This window comes from Pristiophorus japonicus, chromosome 16 (assembly GCF_044704955.1).
Source record: "Pristiophorus japonicus isolate sPriJap1 chromosome 16, sPriJap1.hap1, whole genome shotgun sequence".
Classification (NCBI taxonomy): domain Eukaryota; kingdom Metazoa; phylum Chordata; class Chondrichthyes; family Pristiophoridae; genus Pristiophorus; species Pristiophorus japonicus.
The window spans coordinates 137,992,110-138,009,151 of NC_091992.1; the positions used below are offsets into that span (position 1 = coordinate 137,992,110).

Consider the following 17,042-nt stretch of genomic DNA (forward strand, 5'->3'; position numbering starts at 1 on the left):
TCCTATTCCATGTTGCATTGTGGCCCTATTGCCTGTTGCACCGTGACCCTGTTGTATCAGGGCCCTATTGCCTGTTGTATCAGGGCCCTATTCCCTGTTGCACCGTGACCCTATTGCCTGTTGTATCAGGGCCCTATTGCCTGTTGTATCAGGGCCCTATTGCCTGTTGCACCGTGACCCTGTTGCCTGTTGCACCGTGACCCTGCTGCCTGTTGTTGCAGCGCTGGAGCGTCCGCCGGGATCTCGGAGCGGAAGTCTCGCCCTGCTCCTTCGATTGGTTGGAGCCAGGCGCTGATTGGCTGTGACTGCTGTCACTCCCGGGCCCAGGGCTGACGGTGATCGCGGCGGAGCCTGAGTGAGAGAGAGCCCCGGCCCCGAGAGAGCCCGAGCCCCGAGAGCCCGGTAAATGCAGGCCCGGGGAGGGAGACAGGCCGGTAGGTGGAGGCCGCGGGCGGGAAGCGGGCCCGGCACCGGGAAATAACGGCCCAGGGTGGCGGCTCTTCCTCCCCGCCTCTCCCGCGGCCTGTGCCCCGGGGCCCGGGCGGGGGGGGAGTGAGAGTGTGTGCCCCGGGGTGGTGGGGGGGGAGTGAGTGTGTGCCCCGGGGTGGGGGGGGTAGAGAGTGAGTGTGCCCCGGGGTGGTGGGGGGGGGGTAGAGAGTGAGTGTGCCCCGGGGTGGTGGGGGGGGGGTAGAGAGTGAGTGTGCCCCGGGGTGGTGGGGGGGGGGTAGAGAGTGAGTGTGCCCCGGGGTGGGGGGGGGGGAGTGAGTGTGTGTGCCCCGGGGTGGGTGGGGGGGGGTAGAGAGTGAGTGTGCCCCGGGGTGGTGGGGGGGGTAGAGAGTGAGTGTGCCCCGGGGTGGTGGGGGGGGGGTAGAGAGTGAGTGTGCCCCGGGGTGGGGGGGGGAGAGAGTGAGTGTGCCCCGGGGTGGTGGGGGGGGGGTAGAGAGTGAGTGTGCCCCGGGGTGGTGGGGGGGGGGTAGAGAGTGAGTGTGCCCCGGGGTGGTGGGGGGGGGGTAGAGAGTGAGTGTGCCCCGGGGTGGTGGGGGGGGGGTAGAGAGTGAGTGTGCCCCGGGGTGGGGGGGGGGGAGTGAGTGTGTGTGCCCCGGGGTGGGGGGGGGGGGGGGGGGGTAGAGAGTGAGTGTGCCCCGGGGTGGTGGGGGGGGTAGAGAGTGAGTGTGCCCCGGGGTGGTGGGGGGGGGGTAGAGAGTGAGTGTGCCCCGGGGTGGGGGGGGGGGGGGGAGAGAGTGAGTGTGCCCCGGGGTGGGGGGGGGGGTAGAGAGTGAGTGTGCCCCGGGGTGGTGGGGGGGGGGTAGAGAGTGAGTGTGCCCCGGGGTGGGGGGGGGGGAGTGAGTGTGTGTGCCCCGGGGTGGGGTGGGGGGGGGGTAGAGAGTGAGTGTGCCCCGGGGTGGATCGAGGGGGGGTAGTGAGAGTGTGCCCCGGGGGGGTAGAGAGTGAGTGTGCCCCGGGGTGGATCGAGGGGGGGTAGTGAGAGTGTGCCCCGGGGGGGTAGAGAGTGAGTGTGCCCCGGGGTGGGGGGGGTGGTGTAGAGAGTGAGTGTGCCCCGGTGTGGATCGAGGGGGGGTAGAGACAGTGTGCCCCGGGGTGGGGGGGTAGAGAGTGAGTGTGCCCCGGGGTGGGGGGGGTGGTGTAGAGAGTGAGTGTGCCCCGGGGTGGGGGGGGTAGAGAGTGAGTGTGCCCCGGGGTGGGGGGGGTAGAGAGTGAGTGTGCCCCGGGGTGGGGGGGGTGGTGTAGAGAGTGAGTGTGCCCCGGGGTGGGGGGGGTGGGGTAGAGAGTGAGTGTGCCCCGGGGTGGGGGGTGTGGGGTAGAGAGTGAGTGTGCCCCAGGGTGGGGGGGGGGGGGGGTAGAGAGTGAGTGTGCCCCGGGGTGGGGGGGGTGGGGTAGAGAGTGAGTGTGCCCCGGGGTGGGGTAGAGAGTGAGTGTGCCCCGGGGTGGGGTAGAGAGTGAGTGTGCCCCGGGGTGGGGGGGGTGGGGTAGAGAGTGAGTGTGCCCCGGGGTGGGGGGGGGGGGTAGAGAGTGAGTGTGCCCCGGGGTGGATCGAGGGGGGGTAGAGAGAGTGTGCCCGGGGGGGGGGAGGGGGAGGAGGAGGAGTCAGTGTGTCCAAGGCGGGGAGGAGTGCCAGCACTGTGACTCGCTGTCTGGGCCGGTTCTGGGAGACTGCCGGATAGTGAAGGCTGTTTTTTGTTGATGTGCCTGTATCGTGCAACGTGATCTGGACACTCTCTTTTTTTCCCCCCCGCCCCCCCAGTGTCCAGGAGTTTGCACCAGCCTTCAAAGATGAATGTGGCAAAGGGTGGCTACCGTGTATTTTCGGCCAATTCCAACGCAGCCTGCACTGAATTAGCCAAGCGTATCACCGAGTAAGTGCCTCTGCCATTATTGGCACTTTCTGTAAATTATAGGGCTCAGAGTAAACCTTCAGTGAACACAGGCGCAGTTAGAGGCTGAGGTCTCGCCTGCCCTCCCACCACTTGTGTGTACAGTATGTGTTGAGGGATGGAAGCTTTGTGTGGGGTCATTTGCTTCTTTGGAGTTTTCATGGTCCCATTGCAGGGTTTGGATAGGGATGTTCTGTGGTGTGCACAACCTGTGCAAAGTTAATTTAGAATGAGAGAAGGCCATTCAGCCCATCGTGCTGATGCCAGCCCTCAAACAGCTATCCACTGTCAGTTTCTCCGCACCCTTTCATGCTTTTTAGTCTCAATATGCTTTCCTTATAAAGTTTATAATGGTTTCAGCTGCCCCTGCAGTTTCTGGTAGGGATTTCCAGACCTAACAACTCTGTAAAAATACATTCTCCTGAACACACACTTTGTTCTTTTAGGGATCCTAAATCTGTGACCTATGGTTACTGTCTCACTGACCAGTAAAAGTCTGGTCATTTGAACAGCTCTATCAGTTCTCCTCGTAACTTTTGCCATAATGAGACAGCCCTAATTACCCACATCTCTCCTTCTAAATAGTCCCTGGCATCAACTAATTGAATCTTGTCTACATTCTCTCCATGGCGTATGACACCCTTCCTCAAGTCAGGCATCTGAAACTGGACACAATCGAACTGCAGTGTAATTACATTCTGATGAAAGATCTGAGATCAAATTTAAATGTTGTGCCTCACTTTATTTTTGCTCAATATACTGTTAGCAGAGGGCACCATTAATCAATCTAGGTCGAGGTGACCCACCCACACTGGTCTCTAAGGTTTGTTTTTTCATTCATTCTCGATGCGAGCATTGCTGGCATTTATTGCCCATCCCTAATTGCCCCTTGAGAAGGTGGTGGTGAGCTGCCACCTTGAACCGCTGCAGTCCGTGTGGTGAAGGAGCTCCCACAGTGCTATTAGGGAGGGAGTTCCAGGATTTTGACCCAGTGACAATGAAGGAACGCCGATATATTTCCAAGTCAGGATGGTGTGTGACTGGGAGGGGAACGTGGAGGTGATGGTGCTTCCATGTGCCTGCTGCCCTTGTCCTTCTAGGTGGTTGTGGATTTTGGAGGTGCTGCCGAAGAAGCCTTGTCGAGTTGCTGCAGTGCATCGTGTAGATGGTACACACTGCAGCCACGGTGCGCCAGTGGTGGAGGGAGTGAGTGTTGAAGGTGGTGGATGGGGAGCCGATCGAGCGGGCTGCTTTGTCCTGGATGGCGTCGAGCTTCCCGAGTGTTGTTGGAGCTGCACTCATCCAGGCAAGTGGAGAGTATTCCATCACACTCCTGACTTGTGCCTTGTAGGTTATGGAGAGGCTTTGGGGAGTCAGGAGGTGAGTTACTTGGTACAGAATACCCAGCCTCTGACCCGCTCTAGTGGTCACTGCATTTATAAGTTAGCCCAGTTGAGTTTCTGGTCAATACTGACTACCATGATGTTGATGAGGGATTCAACGATGGTAATGCTGTTGAATATTATGGGGAGATGGTTAGATTGTCAGTTGTTGGAGATGGTCATTGGCTGGCACTTGTGTGGAGCCACTTACCAGCCCAAGCCTGGATGTTGTCCAGGTCTTGCTGCCTGTGGGCATGGTCTCTCCATTATCTGAGGAGTTGTGAATGGAACTGAACACTGTGCAATCATCAGTGAACATCCCCACTTCTGACCTTATGATGGAGGGAAGGTCATTTATGAAGCAGCTGAAGATGGTTGGGCCTAGGACACTGCCCCGAGGGACTCCTGCTGTGATGTCCTGGGCCTGAGATGAATGACCTCCAACAACAACACCATCTTCCTTTGTGCTGGGTATGACTCCAGCCAGTGGAGAGTTTTCCCCCTGATTAAAATGTTAGTTGTTTAATGTCCATCACCATTCATGATGGATGTGGCAGGACTGCTGAGCTTTGATCTGATCTGTTGGTTGTGGGATCGCTTAGCTTTGTCTGTAGCATGCTGCTTCCGCTGTTTAGCATGCATGTAGTCCTGTCCAGAATTGCCTATGTCCATAGTCAGTGATATCTGTTGTGGTGCTGCATTTTTCTCCTCCTCTTCTCTTCTACTTCGACGTAGTTAGAAACATAGAAAATAGGTGCAGGAGTAGGCCATTCAGCCCTTCGAGCCTGCACCACCATTCAATGAGTTCATGGCTGAACATGCAACTTCAGTACCCCCTTCCTGCTGATCAGGCTGATAGTTGATCAGTCTGTTCTCCTCTGCCACTGCCTTTTCCAGTCCCCATCGAACCAACACCACTCCAACAAGTGGCTTCACTTTCCATCTGAAACCTCACCCTGACTTACTCCAGGGTCACACCCTTGGCCATCTTTTCCTCACTGGTATACTGCCATGTGATGACATTATCCATGAGTTTGTTTTATCTCTCTGATGCACCCGGGACTTCTCAACATTTGCTGCTGAAACGCCTGTGTGCTGTTGTGGTTATGAGCCAAAACTAAGTCCAATGAAATGTTGGTGGGACTGAAGCCCTTGTGGACACTGCACTGTTGCCCTTGATTCCTCCTGGCTGTTTTCTCAGGCTAAATCCGATGGTGCTCATTCTTGGTGTCCTACTCAACCGAGTTCAAATGCCGTTTCCATTCCATCAGTGGTAAAGGTTCATTCACTTTTGCTAACTGCCCGATTGCTACTGCAATTGCCAGTAACGCAGACATTGACACATGAAGGGCAGCTTTTTACATCGCTGAAGCTGTCGGACTGGGCCATTTTTTCTCTCTCTGCTCCTCAAGGTAAAGTGGATGGACGGCTTTTTTCTAAACTTTTTGCACTCTATGTCAGCAACAAACACTCCCAGGTACAGCATGGGTTAGATACAGAGTAAAGTTCCCTCTACAATGTCCCATCTCGCACTCCCAGGACAGGTACAGCACAGGTTAGATACAGAGTAAAGCTCCCTCTACACTGTCCCATCAAACACTCCCAGGGCAGGTACAGCACAGGTTAGATACAGAGTAAAGCTCCCTCTACACTGTCCCATCAAACACTCCCAGGGCAGGTACAGCACAGGTTAGATACAGAGTAAAGCTCCCTCTACACTGTCCCATCACACACTCCCGGGGTAGGTACAGGGGGTTAGATACAGAGTAAAGCTCCCTCTACACTGTCCCATCAAACACTCCCAGGGCAGGTACAGCACGGGTTAGATACAGAGTAAAGCTCCCTCTACACTGTCCCATCAAACACTCCCAGGGCAGGTACAGCATGGGTTAGATACAGAGTAAAGCTCCAATTCTCAGAGCTTACTGTTTGGATGAGTTAATGCCCTGAGTTAATAAATGTTTCAGAGATGTTTTCATGACCTATCGTGCTTTGCTAATAGTAATTATAACTCTGGTTGTACTGTGAGCCCTGTACGTCATATATTAACCAATCTTGTGTTTCACAACAACTGTAACTGCTGCTTCCCTTTTCCACTCCTTGGTTTTAATCCTTCGTATTTTGCAACTATATTTGAAATTCTAACGTGTATACATTCTGACATTGAGGAGCAATTTTGTTTTTGTAATTTACAGGTGTGTTGTGCAACAGCAGGAAGAGGAGAAGAATGGTTGCCACACAAGTGGAATAAATTCTGAATTCAGTGCTTCCTCCTGCATTCCATTTCTAATTGAATACCTCCCTTTGTTTCCAGCAGGTGTCTTTGCAATGCTGTGTCCTTGCAGAGTCTACACTGACGCAGAGTTACAGGACAGTCAATGATCAACTTAAATTGCTCCCTTAATCAGATCCCACCTATTCTGTGTGTGCAGAGCTTTTGAAGAAATTAAACTTTCAAAAGAATGTTGAGCAAACATTGGAAATTTTACAGTGAAGTTTGTTGTGTGTTAAAATGTAATTGGACCTCGGAAACTAGTTCTGCATGTTTTTGAAATGGAAATTGTGCAATTTGTCTGATCTTTCATAGACCAGCGACTACTTAAGAGTTAATACAACCGTTACTCAAAAGTTAATTTGCAATAAATCGAGTGCTCTGTAATTGCTTGGCAAGCATGTGTCACCCTGCCTTGTGGCTCCAAATACAATTGCACTTAGTTCCTATGGGTCCCAGTCCCAGAGCCAGCCTGTAACTCATCATCATCATAGGCAGTCCCTCGAAATGAGGATGACTTGCTTCCACGCCAAAAAGGGATCAGTTCACAGGGCCTAATATTCCAGATCCCGAACTACATCTTGAAGGGTGGAAGATGCCTGTGCGTGGATTTTTTTAACGTGGGGTGACCGTTGCACACCAGCCACCACACGGGCTTGACAGAGCGAGGTCTTGATCCAGTGGCAAAGGTTAACCAGGACGACTGGAGACCAGCTCTGCTGCACAGACCTAGTGCGCACACGTCTCGCAGTGTGGGCTGGCCCGTGCTGCCCCTGGGCCCTTGCCTCTTCTGGGCCCCGAACTCTCGCCTCTCCCGAGCCCCGATCACGTCCCTCTACGAACTCTCGCCGCTCCTTCGCCCCGACCTCGCCGCTCCAGCTGTACCTGCCCGCACTCCAATCAGCCGTCTCCCTTCTGCAGCAGCATGCAGTGCTCCCTGCAGTGGTATACCGCTGCACGCTGCTCCCTCTAATGGGTCCGGGCCTCAGACAGTAGGTGGCAGAACACCTGTAACTAGAATGCTGATCACAGTACGAGCAGCATTGACCCTGCACTTACAATCCTTTAATCACTCGTGTCTCTTTCTTTTTCTTTAGACGTCTTGGAGTTGAACTTGGCAAAGCCGTGGTTTATCAGGAGCCAAACCGGGGTAAGGGGCTGTGCACGCGAGTGTTCAATGTGTGAGTGTACACACCGGGGTAAAGGGCTGCACACGCGAATGTACATTGCAAAATGAGGATACCCGCGTACTGCTGTGGTGTTCGATGTAACTCTTCTGTTCTATTCTGGGTCCGGGAAGCACGTGTGACATTTGTGTGTATAGCTTCTGCAATTATCCTGCTTCCTCTCTGACAGAAGTGGTTACTTTTCTGAAAATACCTTCACGTGCTTGTGACTGTAAGTGCAGCAGATAGTATAACTATCTTCCCACTGAACCTGTGGGCTCGGTGTGAGGACGGGCAGTATTCATTAGTGGCCTTGAGTTCCATTTTATATTTACCATAATGCCTGGGTGTGTCTGGCTGCAGAGTAAACTCATCCTTTCAGATAAACCGGTAGAATTTGTACATCTGACCAGGAGTCGGCAATTTAACCCATTGAGCCTGTTCTGACATTCAATGAGATCTGTGACCACCTGCCTTTGCTCGATATCCCTTAATACCTTTGGTTAAAAAAAATTTATCACTCGGATTTAAAATTAATATTCGACTATTCTAACTTCACACCTGAAAGGCCTGGCTCTAAATTTTAAGTAATGTCCCTAGTCCTAGACTCCCCAACCAGCAGAAATAGTTTCTCTCTATTAACCCTATCACTTTCCCTTAATATCCTGAAAACTTCAATCAAATCGCCCCTTAACCATCTAAATTCCAGGGACTGCAACCCTGGTTTGTGTAATCACTCCTTGAAATGTAATCCTTGGAGTTCGGATATTGTTCTGGTAAACCTACGCTGCACTCCCTCCAACGCCAACATATCCTCCCCAAGGTGTGGGCCCAGAACTGCTCCCAGTGCTCCAGGTACGGGGCCCAGAACTGCTCCCAGTGCTCCAGGTGTGGGCCCAGAACTGCCCACAGTGCTCCAGGTACGGGGCCCAGAACTGCTCCCAGTGCTCCAGATACGGGGCCCAGAACTGCTCCCAGTGCTCCAGGTATGGGCCCAGAACTGCTCACAGTGCTCCAGGTATGGGGCCCAGAACTGCTCCCAGTGCTCCAGGTACAAAAGCAGAATACTGCGGGTGTTGGAAATCTGAAATAATGGAAATACTCAGTGGGTCAAACAGCAACTGTGGAGAGAGCAGCAAAGTTAATGTTTCAGGTCAATGTCCTTTCATCAGAACTGGAACAAGTTAAACCAATCAATTCTGGTATTGTTCCTTATCATTGGATGGTTCAGGCCAGCTCTGTCCAATCACACGCCGTATTTATTGAGGGGCAAAGGGAGCCTGTGACGGAGTTGGCTTCATATTTGTGAAGGAGAGGATGGGCCTTAGCAACCAATAAAATGATAAAGGTAAATAGGTCCGATCAACAGTGAAAGCCGGTTTATAGTAAACACAGAAATCAGCTCTATCGATGTTTAATTAGTACAGCTTTTATATTGTTTCGTCTGCATTTCCCTGCCAGTTCCTTACCTACCTTTGCTTGCAGGATGGGGCCTCTGCCTTCCTGCCTCCAGAGTTTGCACTCTAATCTACCGAACTTTCTACGTTTAATGTACTTCCTTTATCTGACAGTTAGAGTATATGAAAAAAATATGTAGAATGTCCAAGAGTTTCTTTTGAAAATGTATAAAGGCAGATTTTCAGACTAAGTACTTTTGCTATCTGCATATGACTGCAATTTGTGCCATTTTATTTTAAAAGTTTTACAATGCTAGTGCAATAAATCACATTTGAACCAGGTTGCATTGCTACTGACGTACTTAACAGGCTGTTTTGCAGCCTGCGGAAGAATAAGAACTACATGAATGTAAGAGAAAGGAGACTATATAGATCTCAAAAAATTACTTGCTCTAAAAAATATTCATGAACACTTTTAGTTTAAATGAACGAACAGTGTTCAGAGAGATTGACACGCACTTGGCAAACAAAAGATGAAATACCGGACCGAGCTGCAGCGTTCCTGTGTTGATTAGATAACTGAGTGCAATGAGGACAGTGTTTCATGCCATGATAAACCTGTTAAAGGCATCATTAACGATTTAGATGAAGGAATTGAGTGTAATATCTCCAAGTTTGCGGATGACACTAAACTGGGTGGGGGTGGCGGTGTGAGCTGAGGAGGACGCTAAGAGGCTGCAGGGTGACTTGGACAGGTTAGGTGAGTGGGCAAATGCATGGCAGATGCAGTATAATGTGGATAAATGTGAGGTTATCCACTTTGGGGGCAAAAACACGAAGGCAGAATATTATCTGAATGGCGGCAGATTAGGAAAAGGGGAGGTGCAACGAGACCTGGGTGTCATGCTTCATCAGTCACTGAAAGTGGGCACGCAGGTACAGCAGGCGGTGAAGAAGGCAAATGGTATGTTGGCCTTCATAGCTAGGGGATTTGAGTATAGGAGCAGGGACGTCTTAATGCAGCTGTACAGGGCCTTGGTGAGGCCTCACCTGGAATATTGTGCTCAGTTTTGGTCTCCTATTGCTATTGAGGGAGTGCAGCAAAGGTTCACCAGACTGATTCCAGGGATGGCTGGGCTGTCATATGAGGAGAGACTGGATCAACTGGGCCTTTATTCACTGGAGTTTAGAAGGATGAGAGGGGATCTCATAGAAACGTATAAGATTCTGACGGGACTAGACAGGATAGATGCGGGAAGAATGTTCCCGATGTTGGGGAAGTCCAGAACCAGGGGACATAGTCTTAGGATAAGGAGTAGGCCATTTAGGACTGAGATGAGGAGAAACTTCTTCACTCAGAGAGTTGTTAACCTGTGGAATTCCCTGCCGCAGAGAGTTGTTGATGCCAGTTCATTGGATATATTCAAGAGGGAGTTAGATATGGCCCTTATGGCTAAGGGGATCGAGGGGTATGGAGAGAAAGCAGGAAAGAGGTACTGAGGGAATGATCAGCCATGATCTTATTGAATGGTGGTGCAGGCTCGAAGGTCCAAATGGCCTACTCCTGCACTTATTTTCTATGTTTCTATCATTTATCTTTGGGACTGACAGGAGACACTTCCAGCACAATGCAAGTCATGTTCAATAAATAGGAACCATATTTACTTGCATTGTTGCATATATGCTTAAGTGGTTATTTTTGTTTTAAAATATAAACTGCCCATGGATAAAAGTCGCGTTCTGTAGCCTGCCCAGTACAAAGACAATTTAGAGGAAACATTGCAAGTAAAGAAACAAATGATGGATCTAGAGGAGGTGTACATGGGAATAGCAGAATCATTACCAACAGCTGCTGACTGTAAAAATGGGGGCAGAGGTTATGATCTGAAATTGTTGAACTTGATGTTGAGCCCAGAGGGCTGAAAAGTGCCTGATCGAAAGATGAGGTGCTGTTCCATGAGCTTGCGTTTAGTTTCAGTGGAACAGTGTAAGAGGCTGAGGTCAGAGAGGTCAGAATGGGAGTTTGGCAGCGAATTAAAATGGCAGGCGACCGGAAACTTGGTCACACCTGTGGACTGAACGGAGGTGTTCCGCAAAGCGGTCTCCCCAATGTAGAGGAGACCACATCGTGAGCAGCGAATTCGGTATACTACATTGAAAGTAGTACAGGTAAATCGCTGTTTCACCTGGAAGGGGTGTTTGGGGCTCTGGACGGTGGGAGGTAAAAGGGCAGCTGTAGCATCTCGGGTAGTTGTATGGAAAGGTGTGTGGGGAGCAATTTGGACCAAGGTGTTGTGGAGGGAACTGTCTCTTCAGAATGTTGGGAGGGGAGGGGAAGATGTTTGGTGGTGGCATGGCACTGGAGATGGCGGAAATAGCGGAGGATGAACTGTTGAATGTGGGAGGTGAGGATAAGAGGAACCCAGTGTGGTTTTGGGAGGGAGGAATGGGATTGGAGCAGAAGTGCAGGAAATAGGATTGACTTGGTTGATGACCCTGTCAACCACGGTGGAGGGGAATCCTCGGTTGAGAAAAAGGAAAAGTTATTGGAAGGTGGCGGCATCATCAGAACAGATGCAACGGAGGCGAAGGAACTGGGAGAATGGAATAAAGTCCTTGCAGGAAGTAGGGTTGGAAGAAGTGTTGGCAAGGTAGCTGTGGGAGTCATTGGTCATATAGTGGAAATTGGTCGATAATCTATCCCCAGAAATGGAGAGAGAGCAGTCGGGGAAGGGGAGAATCACAGATGGACCATGTGAAGGCAGGGAAAGATGGAAATTGGAAGCAAAGTTGATTGAAATTTTCCAGTTTGGGCGGGAGCAAGAAATGGCACTGATACAGTTATCACTGTACTGGACAGAGGATACGCAGGAGACCTGAGTAGGACTGGAATAAAGACTTCCACATATCCCACGAAAAGGCCATGCGAGTTCCCATAGCAACACCTTTTATTTGGAGGAAGCGAGTGGGGTCAAAGGAGAAGTTGTTAAATGTGCGAGCAAGTTCAGCCAGTGTGGAGCAGGATGGTGGATGGGGACTGGTTGGGCCTCTGCTCGAGGAAGAGGCCGAGTGCCCTCCGACTATCCTGGTGGGGGATGGAGGTACAGAGGGATTTTCCTTTCCTCTGATCCAATCTCGCCCCTTGCAGTGTTTTCACTATCCCCTCTGACCTTCCCCTCTCTGACCCCGAACCATCCTCACCAAACACCTCAGCTTCACCCCCACCTCAATGACTTCCCAGCTCGGCACGATGCTGAGCTCTTTGTCCTTCGCTCCGCCAATTATCGGCAAAGGTTGGCGTGGTCAATCTTCAACTTTACGGTGAGATTTTGGACGACCCAATGCATTAATGTGGTGTGATCAGACTGAGCAGTGTTGGGAGAGGGAGAGGTGAAGGCACGTGAACATTAGAGGGGAGTTAGATGGTGATTGTTGGAGACTACCGAACTCCGCACAGCCCAGAGATCACTTACTCTTTCAGGAAAGTGATGCAGTACAAGGCTGGGCTATCTGACATGTCTCATTCTAGTCCCTGTATTGGGGCTTTTAATTTTTGTTCAGCCAACAAACTATTCCGGCTGTAACAATGAATTAAAGCTGGTGTTCATGCATTGCTGCTTGTGATTGGCAGAAGCTGGAACGTGTATCAGCTGTTGCGGGTAATTCTAGCGTCTGTAATGCAGACACTGCACAACGATGCTAAACCAGCAGATCCAAACCTTGGGGTCCTGCTCCACAACTGACTCACTAAAGTTGTGGCACTTACTAATAATTGTTAAAAGTGTACATTTTCTATTTTGCTCCCCTCTCGTGCCTATTGCCATTTAGGAGTTCTCCTTTCACCCAAGGGCCTGCTTCTATCTTTGCATCAGAGGTGGTTCCTTGATAATATAGTGGAGCAGCCCAGAGTGACTCCCTCTGCTATAAAAGATCACAGGTTTGGGGTTGTTCCCGTCACCACCCCATACCAGGAATAAGTGCAAAATCCCTGAGGCGCATCTCTCCCAGAGGTCCAGGACAGCCCTCCCCCTCCCCCTCCCCCCTCCAGGTAGAATGTCTCTGGCAAGTAGTGGGTGGTAGGTGCGTGCTATACTGGGGCTGAAGTATGGGGAGCATTGAATTAGATCTGTGCCTTGTTTCCCAAATTGGACTGGTGCCCATTGCCTCTGGTGTGAAACTGTTTGTTTCTAGGCTGCATTGCTGTTCAGCTTCAGTTATAGGTTAATCAAAGCCATTCACTGTGATGTCTGATTTCTCAGCGTGTTGCATTGTGTCTTGCAGAAACCAGGGTAGAAATAAAGGAATCGGTTCGTGGGCAGGATATTTTCATCATACAGACCATCTCACGGTAGGTGTGCAAGTTGTCGCCAGGGGGGGAGAGAGAGCTTGGGGGTGGGGGTGGGGGGGGAGAGAGAGCTGTGGGGTGGGGGGGGGGGGGGAAAAGAGAGAGCTGTGGGTCGGGGGGGGGGGGGAAGAGAGAGCTGTGGGGTGGGGGGGGTGTAGAGAGAGAGCTGTGGGGTGGGGGTGGGGGGGGGAGAGAGAGCTGTGGGTCGGGGGGGGGGAGAGAGAGCTGTGGGTCGGGGGGGGGGGGGGAGAGAGAGCTGTGGGTCGGGGGGGAGGGGTAGAGAGAGCTGTGGGTCGGGGGGGGGGGAGAGAGAGAGCTGTGGGTCGGGGGGGAGGGGTAGAGAGAGAGCTGTGGGTCGGGGGGGGGGGGAGAGAGAGCTGTGGGTCGGGGGGGGGGGGGGGTAGAGAGAGCTGTGGGTCGGGGGGGAGGGGTAGAGAGAGCTGTGGGTCGGGGGGGGGGGGGAGAGAGAGCTGTGGGTCGGGGGGGGGGGGAGAGAGCTGTGGGTCGGGGGGGGGGGGTAGAGAGAGCTGTGGGTCGGGGGGGAGGGGTAGAGAGAGCTGTGGGTCGGGGGGGGGGGTAGAGAGAGCTGTGGGTCGGGGGGGAGGGTAGAGAGAGCTGTGGGTCGGGGGGGGGGGAGAGAGCTGTGGGTCGGGGGGGGGGGTAGAGAGCTGTGGGTCGGGGGAGGGGGGAGAGAGAGCTGTGGGTCGGGGGGGGGGTAGAGAGAGCTGTGGGTCGGGGGGGAGGGGTAGAGAGCTGTGGGTCGGGGGGGGGGGGGGAGAGAGCTGTGGGTCGGGGGGGGGAGAGAGCTGTGGGTCGGGGGGGGGGAAGAGAGCTGTGGGTCGGGGGGGGGGGGAAGAGAGAGCTGTGGGTCGGGGGGGGAGGAGAGAGAGCTGTGGGTCGGGGGGGGAGGGGTAGAGAGCTGTGGGTCGGGGTGGGGGGAGAGAGAGCTGTGGGTCGGGGGGGGAGGGGTAGAGAGCTGTGGGTCGGGGGGGGGGAGAGAGAGCTGTGGGTCGGGGGGGGGGGAGGGGTAGAGAGCTGTGGGTCGGGTGGGGGGGGAGAGAGCTGTGGGTCGGGGGGGGGGGGGTAGAGAGAGAGCTGTGGGTCGGGGGAGGGGGGGAGAGAGCTGTGGGTCGGGGGAGGGGGGAGAGAGAGCTGTGTGTCGGGGGAGGGGGGAGAGAGAGCTGTGGGTCGGGGGAGAGAGCTGTAGGGGGGGGCGGGGGGAGAGAAATGTGTGTCGGGGGGGGGGGGTGGAGGGGGGAGAGAGCTGTGGGTCGGGGGGGGAGGGGGGGAAGAGAGCTGTGGGTCGGGGGAGGGGGGGAAGAGAGCTGTGGGTCGGGGGAGGGGGGGGAGAGAGCTGTGGGTCGGGGGGGGGGGTAGAGAGAGCTGTGGGTCGGGGGGGGGGGAGAGAGAGCTGTGGGTCGGGGGGGGGGGGTAGAGAGAGCTGTGGGTCGGGGGAGGGGGGGGAGAGAGCTGTGGGTCGGGGGGGGGGGGAGAGAGCTGTGGGTCGGGGGGGGGGGGGGGTAGAGAGCTGTGGGTCGGGGGGGGGGGGGAGAGAGAGCTGTGGGTCGGGAAGAGAGCTGTGGGTCGGGGGAGGGGGGGGGAAGAGAGCTGTGTGTCGGGGGAGGGGGGAGAGAGAGCTGTGGGTCGGGGGGGGAGGGGGGGAAGAGAGCTGTGGGTCGGGGGAGGGGGGAGAGAGAGCTGTGGGTCGGGGGGGGGGGGTAGAGAGAGCTGTGGGTCGGGGGGGGGGTAGAGAGAGCTGTGGGTCGGGGGGGGGGGGGGAGAGAGAGCTGTGGGTCGGGGGAGGGGGGAGAGAGAGCTGTGGGTCGGGGGGGAGGGGTAGAGAGAGAGCTGTGGGTCGGGGGGGGGGGAGAGAGAGCTGTGGGTCGGGTGGGGGGGGGTAGAGAGCTGTGGGTCGGGGGAGGGGGGCTGGAGGGGGAAGAGAGCTGTGGGTCGGGGGGGGGGGGGAGAGAGAGCTGTGGGTCGGGGGGGGGGGGAGAGAGAGCTGTGGGTCGGGGGGGGGGGGTAGAGAGCTGTGGGTCGGGTGGGGGGGGAGAGAGAGCTGTGGGTCGGGGGGGGGGGGTAGAGAGAGCTGTGGGTCGGGGGAGGGGGGCTGGAGAGGGAAGAGAGCTGTGGGTCGGGGGGGGGGTAGAGAGCTGTGGGTCGGGTGGGGGGGGAGAGAGAGCTGTGGGTCGGGGGGGGGGGGGGAGAGAGAGCTGTGGGTCGGGGGGGGGGGGAGAGAGCTGTGGGTCGGGGGAGAGAGCTGTAGGGGGGGGCGGGGGGAGAGAAATGTGTGTCGGGGGGCGGGGGGGGAGAGAGAGCTGTGGGTCGGGGGAGGGGGGAGAGAGAGCTGTGGGTCGGGGGAGGGGGGAGAGAGAGCTGTGGGTCGGGGGAGGGGGGAGAGAGAGCTGTGGGTCGGGGGAGGGGGGAGAGAGAGCTGTGGGTCGAGGGGGGGGTAGAGAGAGAGCTGTGGGTCGGGGGGGGGGGGGGAGAGAGCTGTGGGTCGGGGGGGGTGGAGAGAGCTGTGGGTCGGGGGGGGGGTAGAGAGAGAGCTGTGGGTCGGGGGGGGGGTAGAGAGAGAGCTGTGGGTCGGGGGGGGGGGAGAGAGCTGTGGGTCGGGGGGGGGGTAGAGAGAGAGCTGTGGGTCGGGGGAGGGGGGAGAGAGAGCTGTGGGTCGGGGGAGGGGGGGGAGAGAGAGCTGTGGGTCGGGGGAGGGGGGAGAGAGAGCTGTGGGTCGGGAAGGGGGGGGAGAGAGCTGTGGGTCGGGGGGGGGTGGAGAGAGAGCTGTGGGTCGGGGGAGGGGGGGGAAGAGAGCTGTGGGTCGGGGGGGGGGCTGGAGGGGGGAAGAGAGCTGTGGGTCGGGGGGGGGGTGGAGAGAGAGCTGTGGGTCGGGGGAGGGGGGCTGGAGGGGGGAGAGAGCTGTGGGTCGGGGGAGGGGGGGGAGAGAGCTGTGGGTCGGGGGAGGGGGGGGAAGAGAGCTGTGGGTCGGGGGGGGGGGGCTGGAGGGGGGAGAGAGCTGTGGGTCGGGGGAGGGGGGGGAGAGAGCTGTGGGTCGGGGGGGAGGGGGGGAGAGAGAGCTGTGGGGTGGGGAGGGGGGGGGAGAGAGAGCTGTGGGTCGGGGGGGGGGGGGGGGGAGGAGCTCTCCTTTTTCTTTCGCTCGCTCTCTTTTGCTCCCCCCACTGCTGCTATTCCCTGCCCAAAGCTCAGACTTCAGTGCTATAAATGTGCTAGCCATTGGGGAACTGGTAAACGTGAACTCGTGTCTAAATCCCCCAATCAGGGAGCAGCCTTTCCCACTTCTCCAGTCTGGAGAAGGTGGGTGGGTGCGCTGACATTATAATCAGCTTTGTGCACAAAGGAACGAGGAGTCGATGGAGGTTTGTGGACTGGATGAGAGTAGTTTGTTGGCTGTGACTCCAGCCCGCCTGCCTAATGGAGGCGGGGGCAGTTACGATGCTGCGATGGGGACCGCAAGCTACTCTGGAGGTTTGGGCCAAATGGCCCCCCTCCCCTGTACTTATCTTTGCCTGTGGAGATGAGTTAAGCAAAATGTGCTGTTTTATTGATGGCCGTGCTGGTAAGTACACTGCTGGAGTTGCGTGAACCTGCGCTATTGCTGAGACACTCCGACCAGGCTAATGAATTGCTGTTTTGCAGAGATGTTAACACGGCTGTAATGGAATTACTGATCATGGCCTACGCCTGCAAGACTTCATGTGCCCGGAACATCATTGGTGTCATTCCCTACTTCCCCTACAGCAAGCAGTGCAAGATGAGAAAGAGAGGCTCCATCGTCTGTAAACTACTTGCGTGCATGTTGGCCAAAGCAGGTGAGCAGGGGGAGAGGGTGCCGTACTCTGGCATGTGTGTGGTGGGGGGGGGGGGTGGTGCCCACAGGTTTAACCCACATTATCACACTGTGCCCACAGGTTTAACCCACATTATCGCACTGTGCCCACAGATTTAACCCACATTATCGCACTGTGCCCGCAGGTTTAACCCACATTATCACTGTGCCCGCAGGTTTAACCCACATTATCGCACTGTGCCCGCAGGTTTAACCCACATTATCGCACTGTGCCCACAGGTT

The 17,042-nt window shown here is 55.3% G+C and overlaps 1 protein-coding gene across 1 annotated transcript in view; it reads left to right on the forward strand.

Annotated features, from left to right (window-relative positions):
* The first annotated feature begins 299 nt into the window (after positions 1 to 299).
* Positions 300 to 17,042, forward strand: part of LOC139226876 (phosphoribosyl pyrophosphate synthase-associated protein 1) — a 58,554-nt gene continuing 41,811 nt past the window's right edge. The window contains exons 1-5 of the mRNA XM_070857978.1: positions 300 to 434; positions 2,264 to 2,375; positions 7,145 to 7,197; positions 12,892 to 12,958; positions 16,610 to 16,782. Coding sequence (XP_070714079.1) covers positions 407 to 434; positions 2,264 to 2,375; positions 7,145 to 7,197; positions 12,892 to 12,958; positions 16,610 to 16,782 — 433 coding nt within the window. The 5' untranslated portion in view covers positions 300 to 406. The remainder of the gene's footprint in view (positions 435 to 2,263; positions 2,376 to 7,144; positions 7,198 to 12,891; positions 12,959 to 16,609; positions 16,783 to 17,042) is intronic.